General features: G+C 33.1%; 1 protein-coding gene across 1 annotated transcript; it reads right to left on the bottom strand.

Annotated features, from left to right (window-relative positions):
- Positions 1-8,907: 8,907 nt before the first annotated feature.
- On the bottom strand, positions 8,908-13,761 carry LOC137726863 (probable WRKY transcription factor 14). The gene is made up of 3 exons (XM_068465817.1): positions 12,728-13,761; positions 11,520-11,663; positions 8,908-10,271 (listed from the first exon to the last, which is right to left on the bottom strand). Exons 1-3 carry the CDS (start codon positions 13,420-13,422, stop codon positions 9,623-9,625), a joined length of 1,488 nt encoding a protein of 495 aa, XP_068321918.1. The 5' UTR covers positions 13,423-13,761; the 3' UTR covers positions 8,908-9,622.
- Between the last annotated feature and the right edge of the window lie 1,767 nt (positions 13,762-15,528).

Below are 15,528 nucleotides of genomic sequence, written 5' to 3' on the forward strand. Positions count from 1 at the left end.
TATATATATAAGTGGTGATATTCACACATCGAATTTTTACTTCTCACACACTCCTCTTAATTTTTGAACATCGAACTAAATGGATTGAAGAAGATCATAAATAAATATTAACAACAATATATGAAAAGTAAAAGAGAGTGTGAATAATAGTACTAAAAACAATTGTGTTCGCGGAAATGCTAATCAAAGTAGTGCCAATTTTTCTTAAAAAAAAACAGTAAAAATTAGTGCAAACTCAATCCAAGTAGCATCATAATTTGTTAACGAAGTAATGATGAGAAGTGTCATTTAGGCCATGATCTGACATCCAGAATTTCCTTGACACTTTTTCATTTGAAGTTCCATGATTTGATTCGAGTCATTCACGATTGTCCTATGCTGTATCATTATCTAAACTGTTAACTCACAGCAATCTAATTAGGTGGGCTAAAGCTTTTGGTGAATCTGCATTAAACGTGAAAGAATGCTAGTAACTTTCTCATATAAGTAGAGGCTACATAATAAGCCACAGTCAAATCATCAAAAGTCTCTAATTCATGCCTATATGTGTTTATGTTCGAGGTCTCAAATTTGAATTCTCATCAATATTCTTATATATTAATTGGTAAAACTAGAATATTTTTTTTTTTGGTTGGAAAAGTGATATCACACCTCACACTTTTGGCCTGCGCAGTTATATTCTTGGGTTTTCAAATTTAACACGCGTCTTGCTAAAAGAGATGAGATTTTTGAATTTTGACATGTATAGCTTCACGACCCACACGTGTCATGGAACTAATTATGTAGACAACCAATATTATTATTTTGAGGCAATAAACAAATAATATTATCTACACTAAAACGAAGGGGTGAGTTTAGTCTTATAACGGGCTAGCAATAATGAGGTTAAAATTTGCCTTTGACGAGAATCGAACCTAAAACCTCTCACTTACAAGCAAAGATAAATCTTACTAGATTGTAATACTAAGTGATAATACAATATTATTGTTATTAAAAACCAAAAATTTCAACACAAAATCATCAAAGTCATATATGGCCAACAAACCCTAATGTAGTAATATACAAAAAGATTGGGGTTGATGAGACGGACGGTACATTTATAGGTCCCACATAAATAATAGAGGGCGCACAATATAAAAGATAAGCCAAACCACTGCATGTTCTGACCATCAAAACTTCGAATTGTTACTGTACCATACCTTATAAATTCATCGACTAGATGTTTACATATATTCATTATTTATTGCTTTTTTATCTTCTAAATAATTAAAACATGAGTTGAAATCTCTATATATTCAAACCAAAAAAAGATGAAAACTTAACTGAGAGGCAAAAGAATAGGATGTTAAAAGTCGTTTTGCTGATCCTGTGTAAATGATTTCAATAATAACAAATTATTATGTTTGACCGTAAGATCGTGGTGCAGACACATAAATTTTTTTTGTACTTTCACTCTTAATTCTGTCAAGTTTCTTAAATAACACACAAGCTTTTGCAAACACCACCAATGTCATTTTTGATCATTTTTTTTTATTATTTTGCAGGGACAACTAGCCATTTTCAGTTGTTGTGAATCTAGTGATCGCTACAAAAATAAATCTTATAGTTGTGAGAGATATTTGGTGATAATAACTTGAGAATAAAGTAATTTTAAGTGAGATTACGATTGCAATAACTTGATGATATTATCGATACTTGGATTATGTAATTGCTTAATCATAATGTAGAGAACTTTTTTTAACAATAAAAAAAAAAAACCATGAAATTTGTGCATACAGTTAAAGAATAGAAATTATTATTTGCTCGCTTTCAAAATGTTAGAATAGTGGCTTAAAAAATGTCATAAAGAATACTTTCTAAAGTGTCAGCTAGAGCAAAAGAAAGCTCCTGCCTATAGTGTGGTAAGACCTAAAAGATAAACGGTTTGAATTACTAAAATACATTACAAAGTTAGTTCCTTAAAAACGTATATAAAAAATTATGTAGAAAAAATGTGCTACTTCTCCATCCCATATATATATATATATATATATATATTGTTCCTGCAATTGGTATATTACCAAGCATCTATATATATATGAAGACATTGAATGATCTTTCAAGTGCATATATATGAACAAATGTCGTAAGATTTTGTGATGAGTAAAAAATCACCAAACATTTCAAAAGGAGTATAAAATGGTCATGAAACTTTATGGCATGCCATAAATTATAACTCCAATTCTTTCTTTTCAAAATCATGGTCACAGTCACTCCCATTAACCCAGTTGCAACCAATCTTCGGTATGCATAATGACTCTTACCCCATCAATCAAGAACGTGAAACCATTTATGGAGAACTTTTTTGACTCTTCTTTCCTAAGTGTCAAATTGTAAGGGGTATATATGAGAACATGTACGCAAAGTTGATCGATTTGACAGAACTTGGTGCCACTATTTCCCAATAAACTGAGTGAAAGGTTGCTTCCATTACCAAAGGAGGCATAATGTTTGGACGTGCATGCAAGATCAAATCGTGATACAGTAGGTTCGGAGGACGTCTCAAATTTGAATTTCTTTTTTCTAATCCGAAGTTATTGCATCCCCGTCCCTCTTCATGGTCTCCTGTGATATAAGAAATAAAAGCAAAAAAGAACACTCGTTAGTCCTAGTTTCATTTCATATAGTATACAATATTATAAGTTAAATATCAACATTGATCATAAAAAGGAAACCAGACACACAACTAGTCACTTGATCAAGAAGGAAATTTACCAAGAAGAATTTCGGAAAAATTGATCAGTTTCTGCAAAAGCATTTTGTTGATATGTTTGCCTACATTAATTTCTAGTTCCCAAAAACTTTGAATTGCCAAATTATTTAAACCTGCAAATCCAAATACTTATTTATAGTTTCTTTTTAGTATATTGAATTTTTGCACTAGGGAGATGAGGAGTTCGGCTAATTAGTGTTACAAATGTTACATTTGGTATATTTATATTTAGCCATGCTAAATTTTTTATCATATATTTTTATTTTTAGTTTGTACCTATTTTTAATTTGCAACCCTTTTTTAATTTGACCAATTATCTTTTCAGTTTTAATTTGTACCCATATATTAAATTATTTTTGTGCCCATATATTTTAAAATGTTATTGGTATTTGTACCCATATATTTTTAATTTATTTGTACCCATTTTTAATTTTGCTAAATGTATCCATGCTAATTGTCACATCCCGCCCCGGGCCCCCATCACATCCCGGACTCGACTCCACCGTAGCATGATATTGTCCGCTTTGGGCCCCGACCATGCCCTCACGGTTTTGTTTATGGGAACTCACACAAGAACTCGCTTAACTTCGGAGTTCCTACGGAACCCGAAGCCAGTGAGCTCCCAAAAGGCGTCGTGCTAGGTGGAGATGAGAATATACATATAAGGCTTACATGATCCACTCCCCTGGGTGATGTAGGATGTTACAATCCATCCCCCTTAGGGGCCTGACGTCCTTGTCAGCACATTTCTGGTTAGGGATTGGCTCTGATACCAAATTGACACACCCCGACCCGGAATGTCCACTAGAACTCTGAATCAAGCTGTGTTGGCTTCATCACCTTCCAGGTGTCGGCCAGCACAGGTCGATTCGGAGTCCTAGTGGACATTCCGGGTTGGGGTGTGTCACTAATTATATGTATTTATTTTATGTTTTAAAATATATCAGTTGTTATTTTTTAAAATATGTTAATAATTATGTGGGTTGGGTACATTATTTTCTTGCTATAATTTTGTGAAGAACAATGTTACTCTCTAAAATTTATTTTTAAGTATTTATTATATTTTAAAAATATTATCTGAATTTGTTTAAATTTCATAATTTGAGGGATATTAAATGCATAACTGCATGAATTAAATCTCTTAATTAATATTAAGGATCTCGACCAAAATATTTAAACAAACAAAATTTAAGTCTAACAATTAGGTTGATTATGGACCAGAACCAAAATGATCCTTTTGAAATCACTCCAAACCTAAAAAGTATGAATTGTAGTTAGTCTAAACTAGTTCCTGGCATTCGTCAATTTAAAAATATATTATTTACTAAACCTTAAACAACATCGTTTTGCAATATCAACCGAAAAAAATATACGAGTACGTGAGCAAAGTAATGTCTTAAGAGAAAAGCAAGTCTTAAGTTCTTGTGCAATATATGTTTAGGGTTTATTATACAATTTTAATATTGGATTTGGTACCTACTCTCATATTTGTTTACCGACACACAAAATAAGTGAATTCACCACTCTTTTGTTCACACGAATCACATATAAGTCCAAGATGCAAGTCTAATCCAGAGATTTTTTAGGCCCAGGGCAACGTCAAAAAAGTGCCCTAACTTTATATAAGAAAATTATTTATTTTCTCACGTAAGACTTCAATAAAATTATACTTAGAAAAGCACTTCAAACTTAATAATTTAGAAACATAGAAAGACTAATTTATTTTATATCAAGAGAAAGAAACCAAAAAACTCCGGGCTTACAAGTAGATAGATGATGACTTTTGTTTTCCATACGAACTTTGAAAGTATTTTTGTATAAATCGTGAGGCGTTTTTTCTTATTTACTAACCATGTCAATATGGGACTAAAAAAATAATGATATTTTCGAGTCTGTAATTTATATGTATTAGTAATGAATAGTCACTAAATCAAACCTTTTGACAACACGTCATATAATTTGCAAATTTGCTCTAAAAATTTGGTCTACGTATTACTCATTGTTGAAGATTAGACTTGAATTGAAACAAATATTTAAAAATAACAACCCATATAGCTACTAGCTGGTAACTAAAAATAAATTAACAATCAAACAAAAATTTGTAAAAATTGAAAAGAATAAACATGCACATAGCATTTCGAACTTAGGACCTCCCTTCAATTTTAAACAACAAAAATCATTGCTTTTAATTAAACTTCTTAATCCTTTAACCAAATTTTATAAATTTATACTCTTATGAAAAGAAATTTGTAAAAATTAGAAAGTAAATAAGCACAGGTGATGTTTTGAACCCAAGACCTCCTCATTATTTTCAAATGACAAAACCACCACTTCTAGTTAAATTTATGTGTCATTGAACCAAATTTTATAAATTTATACTCTTATGAAAACATATATAAATATATCATCCTAATAATTTTGATGCCTCCATTTTTTTTGAGCCCCAGACGGTCGTCCTGCCCGCACTGGGCCTGGCACGGCCCTGCCAAGATGCACGAACTTCTTATGAACAGTATAGTGACTTTGAAGACCATGTCCATGTAGAGCTTCTTTTAGTTGAACTAGTTCTGAAAATCACCTACCTATTTGTCTTTTTTAATGTTCTAAAATCACCTTTGACCAGAAAAATGTTCTATAAGGCTGTCAACGGCCACAATCTTGCAAAACTTTTTCTTTTTACCTAGTCAGAACTTTAAAAAAATTACGTGCATGCTTTGATAAAATCCACAGGATCACAGATAGCTAGATAACAATTTGGCATGCAAAAAGATTAAACCATGATTTGTTAACGACTAAAGACATGTTCAACGGACTCTCTAAAAAGTAGAATTCTTTAGAGCAAGCCCACCGTTGGGTATTGCTCGGGGGACAGGGGAGAAACGAGGGGCCCGAGGGCCGGGGGGAGGGTCCAGCGTAGCCCAGCCCGATGGAAGGGGGAGGCCCGAGCTCCGGGCCCGTGGTGGATTGCCAGCCCGAGAGCCCGAGGTGGGGGTGACGCAAGGCTGACGCCAGGGTGGCGTCAGCGCATTATTTAATTTTTTTTGTGTCAGGCGCGTGCACCCCACCTGCGCGTGGGGGTGCGTCGCTAACACAAAAATCATAAAAAAAAATTTCTGTCAGTTACCGTTGGGAAGCCACGTGGCTTCCCACGGTGCGTTAGATCTCAACGGTCACTTTATTTAGACCGTTCGATCTCAACGGTAAAAAAAAAAAAAAAAAAGTCAGATTTAATATCCGCCGTTCGATCTGAGATCAACGGTGGATATTAAAATGCTTTATAAATAAAAAAAATAAAAGAAAAAATAGTTTTAAAAATCTGAAGAGTTACCGTTGTGACACGTGGCACAATCTGAAGTGTTGGAATTCAAATTTTTTTATATCCAACGGCAGAGATTAATTAATTGAATAAAAATTTAAAAAAAATTCAAAAAAATTCAAAAAAATTCAAAAAAAAATCTGAAAAATCTGAAAAAAATTGTAAAAAAAATTGTTTTTACTTTTCTATAAATACCTTCTCATTATCATCTACCTTACATAACAATTTCATATTTTCTCAACTACTTTCAATCACATTCCTTTCTTTGTCTCAAAGTTTGAATCCTTTTTTTTCAACAAAATGACCACTGGTGCAGGTACGAATTGGTCGCTTATTGAAGATGTTGCGTTGTGTACTAGCTGGGTTGAAGTTACTCATAGTTCGCTTACGGGTAATGAGATGCAGTTGCGAGAAATGTGGAGTCTTATTCATACCAATTTTCTTGAGAAAATTGGTGGGAAAAAAACCAAAGAATCGATGTCCAGTCGTTGGAAATTACTTAGCCAATCGTTTAGTACGTGGAGAGACGCCTTGGCACAAGCTAGTAGTAATATTCGAAGTGGGGAAAATTACTCGGATCAGGTAACAATATATTATTTATTTGATACCCAAATTTACATTATAATTATTTGTTTGTATTATTTATTTGTTACCTACATAATTTATTATTTATTGTTTGTATTATTTATTTGTTACCTACATAATTTATTATTTATTGTTTGTATTATTTATTTGTTACCGTCATAATTTATTATTTATTGTTTGTATTATTTATTTGTTACGTACAAAATTTATTATTTATTGTTTGTATTATTTATTTGTTACCGTCATAATTTATTATTTATTGTTTGTATTATTTATTTGTTATTTATTATTTATTATTTGTATTATTTATTTGTTACCTACATAATTTATTATTTATGGTCTGTATTATTTATTTGTTACCGACTTACATTATAATTATGTTGTTTGTATTATTTATTTGTTACCGACTTACATTATAATTATGTTGTTTGTATTATTTATTTATTTGTTACTTATTTTTATTATGAGGATGGATGGTGGATTGTATAAAGGATTCAGAAAGGATTAGGTTGTGCATAATGCCACGTGGCATGCCGTCATTCGTTACAAATCTGATGGAAATCTATCCTCAAAGATTGTGAACAGATTATGACATGTGGCATGCCGTCATTCGTTAAAAATCTGATGGAAATCTATCGTCAAAGATTTTGAACAGATTATGACACGTGGCGCGACGTGATTGGTTAATAATCTTATTAGAAATCCATCACCAATAATTGTATTATTTTGTATTATTTAATAATACTTCGGATAATGACACGTGGCGCAACGAGAACGATTAAAAATCTTATCCGATATTACAATTAAAATTATTTTTTATTATTTTATAAATAAAAAAAATACTAATATTTTATTGACTATTGCCAGGGCTATTGAAGTGTAACGGTGGAGATGCAACTTCTATTGCCAGGGCTACTTACTGTTCATTAAGGGCAATTACTGTTCATTAGGTGGATTGAATAGTGCATTGCCAGGGGGGAGGGCTCCAACGCTGTAATTGCTCTTAGACTTTCTTCCATCTTATGCTTTTAGCAGAATGTTTTATAAGGTTGCTTCGATAATTGATGTTAAACTATAAAATGACAAAGAGTTCATAAAGAATTCCATTTTGAAAGAGTCTTTTTAACATTTCTTAAGATTTAAAAAAATTAAAAAAAAAACGATAAAGAGCCAGTTATGAATAGTAATTTTGTTTCCTGAAAAAACAAAAACAATCTAATATTCGATTAAGCAATAGTAATACACTAGTAAACAATCTCCAAAGTAAGCACAACAACTTAGATGATAATAAAAGAAACAGAAATGTGAGGAACCCAAAGCATGTATTTTATCAATCTCACATTTACACATCCCTAGACTAAACTGATGAGAAAAGTCAAGCTTTTCCTTAGTAATTCCTTCTTTCTTCCTTAGATTCTTTTGTCATCTTTTCAATTTTTTTGTTAGGCCGTTCAGATTTTAGCGTTTCAATAAGATTTTTTTTAGATTTTAACCTGAAGAGTTTTCAAAATATAATATAAGTTCTTATTTTTAAAACTTACCATATTTAAGTAATTATAGCACATTCATATTATTTATAAACTTACCATTCGAAATTCTTTACCCATTCATAATGAATGTTTGTTTTGTGTGCTCCAATTCTATTAATAGATACAAATTCATTCAAAATTCAAATTCTTATTTTAAAAAAAATTCAACAACAAAACAAAAACAATTTATGCATAACTTTCGGTACCTTATTTTATTCATAGGTACAGAAGTTTTGGTATGAATGTATCAGTACATAACTTTAGGTACCTTATTTTACTCATAAGTACAGAAGTATCGGTATGTAAGTTTCGGTACGAATGTATCTGTACAAATGTGTTAGTGCATAACTATAGTATCAATATGTACATAATATGCATATACATATATATGAAGAAATTCATGCACAATGAAAAATATATGACTTTTCTTATTGTGGGAACAATGATAAATAACATTTTTATTATTTATGAGAATTAATGTATAACCTACAAACAAAAAACTCAATAATTATTATAATCTATTTAATATTCAAAAATTACAATTAAATGTCAAGAATTAATTAGTTTTTAATCTTACACAAAAGTTTTATTCAAAAAGTAACAAGAATTAAAATAAAATTTTCCGTTTTTTGTTTTGTATTTTTTTCCTTGAAATCTCTTACCAAAAACAATAAAAATAAGCTTGTTTCTTTTTCTTTTTAGAATACCCACCCACATGACCAAAGTTTCTGGTTGAATAATTCTTTCCACTTTAAAGGATGAATAATAAAGGCAAGTCCCATCTTCACATCAATCTATCCTATCACACACTCAGAGACTGAGCTTTCCAGTCTCGTCTCTGATGGAGGTACTTGTTTCCACTGTAGAATCCTTCTGTTCTTCAGCTTTCTGTCCCATCCACTAAAATTCCAAAGGGAATGTGGGACTCATTGGTTCTGCTCCCAATCAACCAACTACCTTCTCTCCCTCTCTTCTCCGGAATCCATGTATTCTAATTTTAAGGATCTATTAATTCGAGTTATTAAAATTTGATCAAATAATTAAAATTATTATAATTTTAAAATAAATTTCTGTTTTTAACTATTAGATTAAATTTTAATTATCTGAATTGATGGATTCCTAAAATTAAGATGCATGGATCCGGAAAGGATCCAGGTCCCTTCTTCTTTTCACATCACCTCTCTTCCCAAATCCCTGATTCTATTCTGGTAAATAACAAGAACCCAAAATTATAAAATAAAAAAAAAAACTTATAAAAAAGTGAAGAAAAAAATTAGAACCCCACCCCAACATGTAAAACTCAATTCAAACCACAAGGACTAGGTTTTAAACTGCACCACCAAAAAGAAAGAACAAAAACTAACTTAAAAAGAGTAAACTCTTAACTCTTGTTTTAGGGGAGTTGATGATATCTTTTCAGGGTGATTAGTCTTGGCCTTGTTATAACCGCCTCTTAGCTTCAGCAAATGAAGTATTGTTGGTGTTTTGATCTCCTGACCAATTATCTAAGAGATTGAATGGATCTAAGGGCTCTGCAGCCTTGCCTCCCTTTTGCTGCTGCTCATCTACCGAGAAACATTGTGAAAACAAGAGGTTAAGTGGGTCAGCCTCAATTTCTCCTAAATCAGCAAAGAAGTCATCAGGATGGTGTGACTGGTTGGACTGCTCATCAGGCATAGATGGTCTATAAGCAAACCCTAATTGCTGATGATGATGATCAAGCTCTAATTGCTTTTCAATGTCCTCAAATTCTTCCTTCACTGTTGAAGCACTTCCAGCTGTAATAACTGTTGGGGACATATGATTATCATCATTATCATTCACATTCTCATTTTGTTCTTCCTTTGTTGGGCTAGTTGGCTTTTGATGAGGCTGATGAGAGCTATCGGGAGAGATCTTCAAGGCAGCGGCGCCACCTTTTTTGGATGGCTGGGATCTGGTTGAGCCAGCTAGGGCATTTCTCTGAGTAGGCCATGGATGGTTGTGTTCAGAAGTGTACGTGATGACCAACATATTTGGATCCGTCCGGCTACGCTCTACTTGTTTCCTTGCTGAGCAACCCTTTGAGCTGCTACATCTATAGTAACCCCTGCAAGTAGTATCAAACACATCGATTGACTTAGTTAAGGTTAAGTTCAATGTCATTGCCTAATATATAGATGATGATTGTTATGATTATAATGATGATTAATGTTGATCAAATCCTTCATATTACTTTCATCACATATCAACTAGTAATAGTCACTTTGAGGGGATATTCTACAAAACTGACTGGTACTAATGCTGAGTTTCTGTGCTACTTACAAATAGGGTCGTGAATTCACTATTCTTTTTGTCCACATATTTTTTTAAGACGCAAACTTTCGCTACACTAGAATAATTCAAATTAAAATAAGAACACAACTTGGCTGCTGTAGATTCAGCAACCAAGTTCTTTCCTTAAAATAAAGGTAAGTGGTTTGAGTTTGATGGAAAATGATTGTCGCACTTTTCGGTGCAGTTCTATTTATTTAGGTTTTTTTTTTTTTTTTTTTTTTTTCCTATCCAAATGCTATGTATAAATAAGTGGTATACATGAAAAGAAAAAAACGCATTTTTGCTTATCACCATTTAATGTGGTGTATGCTCACCATCTTATTTATCATCATTAGATGAGTTTGAATTTTAAGATTTGTGCTTATTCACTACATGAATCTCGAAATTCAAACTCATTTAACGATGATAAATAGGATGGTGAGTATACACCACACTGAATGGTGGTGATAAAAAATGCTCCCAAAAGAAAAGGTTATCCGCAGATTAGTTCCATAAATGAAAATTTATGAGTGTGAAAATTAGCTACATTGACCTATTTTAACCCTAGCCTAGTTTTCCACTTCTCACTCTACACGGACTAGGGACTTCTATACATAGAGCCTCAGAGTATGGATAGGGATATACTGATTCGAACTTTTGAAACATTAGATCTTTATTTAAAAATTATAAAAATTAAAATTAAACGGTTAAAAAATTCGTACAATCTCATACTCCGAAGCACAAAATCTTTTTATCGGGCTAACATAAGGGCGCGTCACTCGTAGTGAACTAAAACCCTATTTTGAATTTAGAATTTAATGGAAATGGATATGATCAAAGAAAAGGGGACACAACCATTCATGGTTGTCAGTGAGATATGCTGGCAAGTCCTCAGTTTTAATTACATAGGAACTTTCTATTATATGACAAGTGAATATGAAACTTTTTTCAAGTATTTGTATATAATATATATATATATATATATATATAGAGAGAGAGAGAGAGAGAGAGAGAGAGATGATGACAAGTGAAACTTACTAACCTTGGATAAGGTGACCCTTTGATGGGTTTCTGACCGTACTTTCTCCATGCCCACAGATCAGACGGAACTACTTCTCCAGTAGGCCTGCTGTTTGCAGCTGCTGGCGCTGGAATGCACACCACCTTTTTTGCCTGGCTCTTCCTGCTGATATAAGTAATTAAAGATAGTTAAGTATGATTCATGTAGAGTTACGTACGTTAAAATTAAACTCACTTAATTTATATTAAATTGGTGGGAGCGGATGAAATATCTCATTTTCCATCCCTGTTTTTGTTGAAATTGAAAGGATGAAGTGATAGATGGTATATTCCAAAGGAAGACCAATACCAATCGAAAAACAGTGAGTGATCCTTTCAGGCGGTGTGTATTGGGTGGGGGGAAGTAGTTTCCGGATACATAAAGATGAAAGCTATGTGTGTGATTGTTATTGTGACACAAAGCAAAGCCCCATACCTTTTCAGGCTTTGATTAAAACCCACAAAGACAAAGATACATATCATGTTTAGTTATCTATATGCTAGATAGTAATTTTCACGCTTGTCACTATTTAACAATCTCACCTGAAAAACAGTGTTAGAGAGCTACACCATCTTCAAGATTGAAGACTCTAGAGCTAGTCAAAACCTAACAATATTTGATATATTTTATTTTAGACAAGTGAAGCTCAATCTAAAGTTATCTAAATTACAAGAAGGAACCACTCAGTACTACAATATGGTGGTCTCACTCTTCACTTGTAAGTAAGAGGTCTTAGGTTTGAATCTCGTGGATGGTGAATTCAATATCAAATTAGGTTGCCTATTGTGTGACTTAACCGAATCTTCTTCCTTTTAGTGTAAAATATATTGTTGTACTAAAAAAAAAAATTACAAGAAGAAGACTCGAACTTGAGTGCAAGAAGAGCATACTGCTCTAGCCTATTTTGCTATACCCTAAACCCTGTTTATATTCATAATAACTAAGAAACGCTTTAAATAACAAACCCTATTCTTAGATTTTCTCCATGTACAAATCAAAACCCAAGTTGCATATAAGGCAATTTTTCATCAAGGTTGTTGATCTATGAAATGATGATGATGATAATGCAACCTTAATTACCAATCAGGATTAATTTATATACCAGTAATTATTTACTAGTTAGAATAATTAATTCATGGAATCATGGTCAAGTTGTAAGAAATATTAAATGCTCTCTCATGGGTCCTTACCTTCGCTTGATACCCGGATTCCGTGGAGATGAGATCTGCATCCCAGTGTTCTCAGGCAAGCAACCTTTTGCTGCTGATGAGCTGTTCCCATTAATAATCATGTCGCTTGCAACCATGGCAGCAGAAGCTGACGATGTTTTAACCCCGCTAGTAGACGACGACACTGATGCACCCATCACCGGAGAATCACACGGCGACACCGGTACCTTTGCACTCGGAGAGATCTGTAGCATCCGTGAGAATATGTTGTAAGGCCTCTTTATTGGATCACCATCAACCACAACACGGCCACTTTGATGGTTGTGATGCCCAAGACTAAGTACATGATGACTGCCATCGCCACCGCTACCAAAAGTAGTAGTTGTAACACCTTCCTCCGCACGAGCTGTACAATTGGGGCTGCTGAAAAGGCTGGAACTTGATATGTCTAGCTCGTTAAGCAGCGGATCGCGCATGTACGACAAAAATGGATCGCCAAAGTTGTCCTTAGTTTCTTCTTCTTCTTCCATGGCTGATGAGGATGATGGGAATATCATGGGATGATCATATGGAAAGTGCCACGAGTCGGTGTAAGGTTCTTGATGATCAGACGGATCAGCTCCAACGGTAGCAGTAGTAGTACCAGCTCTTAGTATGTCGGTTAAATCACCTTGAAAATTCTCCATCCTAGTAGTTGGCATGAACAAGCTGCACATGATACACACACACACACACACACTCTTAAGGCAAAAGCTGCAGCTTCAAGTTCAAGTATATCATTTGAACCCTATTGTAGTATATTGGGAGGTTAAATTTGCACCAAAGGAGACCTAAAAGGCATGCAATTCTTCGGCTTGGTATTTGGGTGGCTTCTAATTGATTAAACAAAGGAAAAAATTTGAGATTTCACTGTAAAATCAATTGACAATACACAACAGACTGATATGTTCCCAAAATGGGTTTTGATTATTAGGAGCAGGAGAGCAAAGATGTGGTTTTTGAAAGCTGATGTTGGATTCTTCTGTTCTTCTCAAAAACAAAGTTATGATGAGGGAGAGAATTGTTTGGAAGAGATCAGGAGAGGAGCTGACTTTTCATACAAAACAGCTCTTCTCCATACGCAACAAAGAGAGAGAGAGAGAGAGAGAGAGAGAGAGAGAGAGAGAGAGAGAGTTTAATATGAAATGGCGGAATTGCTAATGATAAATTATTTGTCATCGAGCTAACTGTGGTGCTTATTTTTATTTGTTAATTTAATATTATATATTAACCATTCAATAGTACGGTTTAGTACTATTTCTCTTTACTTGTAAGTAAGAGGTTTTAGTCTTAGGTTCGAATCTCGTAGATGGCGAATTCGATACCAAATTAAGTTGTCTATTGTATGACTTAGCCGAACTCTCTCTCCCTTCGTGTGTACAATATATCGTTATACTAAATATTATGTATTTTTTCTTTGTCAGAAAAATAAAAGAATTACCTTTGCCCAAAAAAAAAAATGAAAGTAAAAAGTTCTCTCCTTTGTTTCAGAAACAAGTGATAGGAAAGTAAAGAGGCGGCAAGTAGCCGCATTTCTCGGAGGAACGTTTCGAAACTTCAACAACTATTCTTGGTTTCTTTCAAATTTGAGTTGCCTTCGTTCTTGTTCTTTTGTGTTACCAAAACGTTTGATAGTGATCATGTGGTGCTTTAGGACCCGCCTGCCCAATATTGCCGCCCAACCTTCAAAGAAATGAGTTCGTGGGGGAAATGTTCTATTGTCTTGTAGCACATCTTATAAAGTACTATTATTGGAGATTGGGGAGTTTCCAACCTGTGACATATAGGCAATGGCATAGCCAAGAATTATTCGGAGGGTGGGCTAAGCTAAAATTATTACATCAATTTTTCAATCTTTTGTTGCCTATGTAAAGTTATATAATAGTAAACATGAAAATAACAATTGAAGCAAGAAATTCATACTATGCTTTCTAAGCTTCTAACCTCAAAACTTTCAAGTAAATAAAGTAAGAAACCATTTGTAGCATGAAAGTTTTAACTTATTACTTTTAAATTATAATATTGGTTAAAGTGATGAATTTATTCAACATTTATTAGCTCTTATTTTCCTCAAAAGCAGCCTTAAGATTCAAAATTTTCATTTCCCAAGTAGAATATGACAATTAAAATTAGGAATTGTTATTAGCACTCTAAAAGTCTCATTTGGTACTCCAAACTTTCTATAATTAGAAAGAAAAATACACTTGTGAGGAGTGTAAAATGAGATTTTTGGTGTGCTAATAACAGTTCCCTTAAAAATTATAAAACAATCAAAAGATTAATATTTTTAAGCTTAAAGAACAAAAACTCTCCCTATGCTATAGCCTAGGGGAGCCCTGTACTTGGCTTTGCCATTGGTAGAAACTCAACACCCTATCTACTAGGATATTAGATCACATGTAGTATATCTTATATGGTTACACTTACACACTATATACTCGAGAATTTAACTATCACAATATTAGGGTTTAAAACATCTTAGACCTCATCATTATACATTAATTTGTTCTTTAGATCGAATGTATATATTTTAACAAAGTATCAAAATTGAGATCTTAGTTAGTTGGTCGTACGACCATATTTACTTATTGCATCTATTATATTAATCATGTGACTTTTATACAAAAAATATCACATGCAATCAGTTTTTTTTCGTGGTTGTGATCGCTCTCGCTCAGTTAAGAGAAAGTTATCAAAGAACTATGAGGAGGAAGCTTATTGACCATATTTTATTACGATCCGTTGTTTGTTTTCTAGAACAATGATGAGTTATAATTAGACTC

This window comes from Pyrus communis, chromosome 2, assembly GCF_963583255.1.
Source record: "Pyrus communis chromosome 2, drPyrComm1.1, whole genome shotgun sequence".
In the NCBI taxonomy this organism is placed as follows: Eukaryota; Viridiplantae; Streptophyta; class Magnoliopsida; order Rosales; family Rosaceae; genus Pyrus; species Pyrus communis.

What these genes read in the sequence shown, in the direction of transcription:
- LOC137726863 (XM_068465817.1), bottom strand. Translation starts at nt 13,422, where the DNA reads ATGTGCAGCTTGTTCATGCCAACTACTAGGATGGAGAATTTTCAAGGT. An exon ending in AATCCGGGTATCAAGCGAAG is followed by an intron (nt 11,664 to 12,727) that starts GTAAGGACCCAT and finishes TACTTATATCAG; the next exon opens with CAGGAAGAGCCAGGCAAAAA. An exon ending in AAAGGGTCACCTTATCCAAG is followed by an intron (nt 10,272 to 11,519) that starts GTTAGTAAGTTT and finishes TACTACTTGCAG; the next exon opens with GGGTTACTATAGATGTAGCA.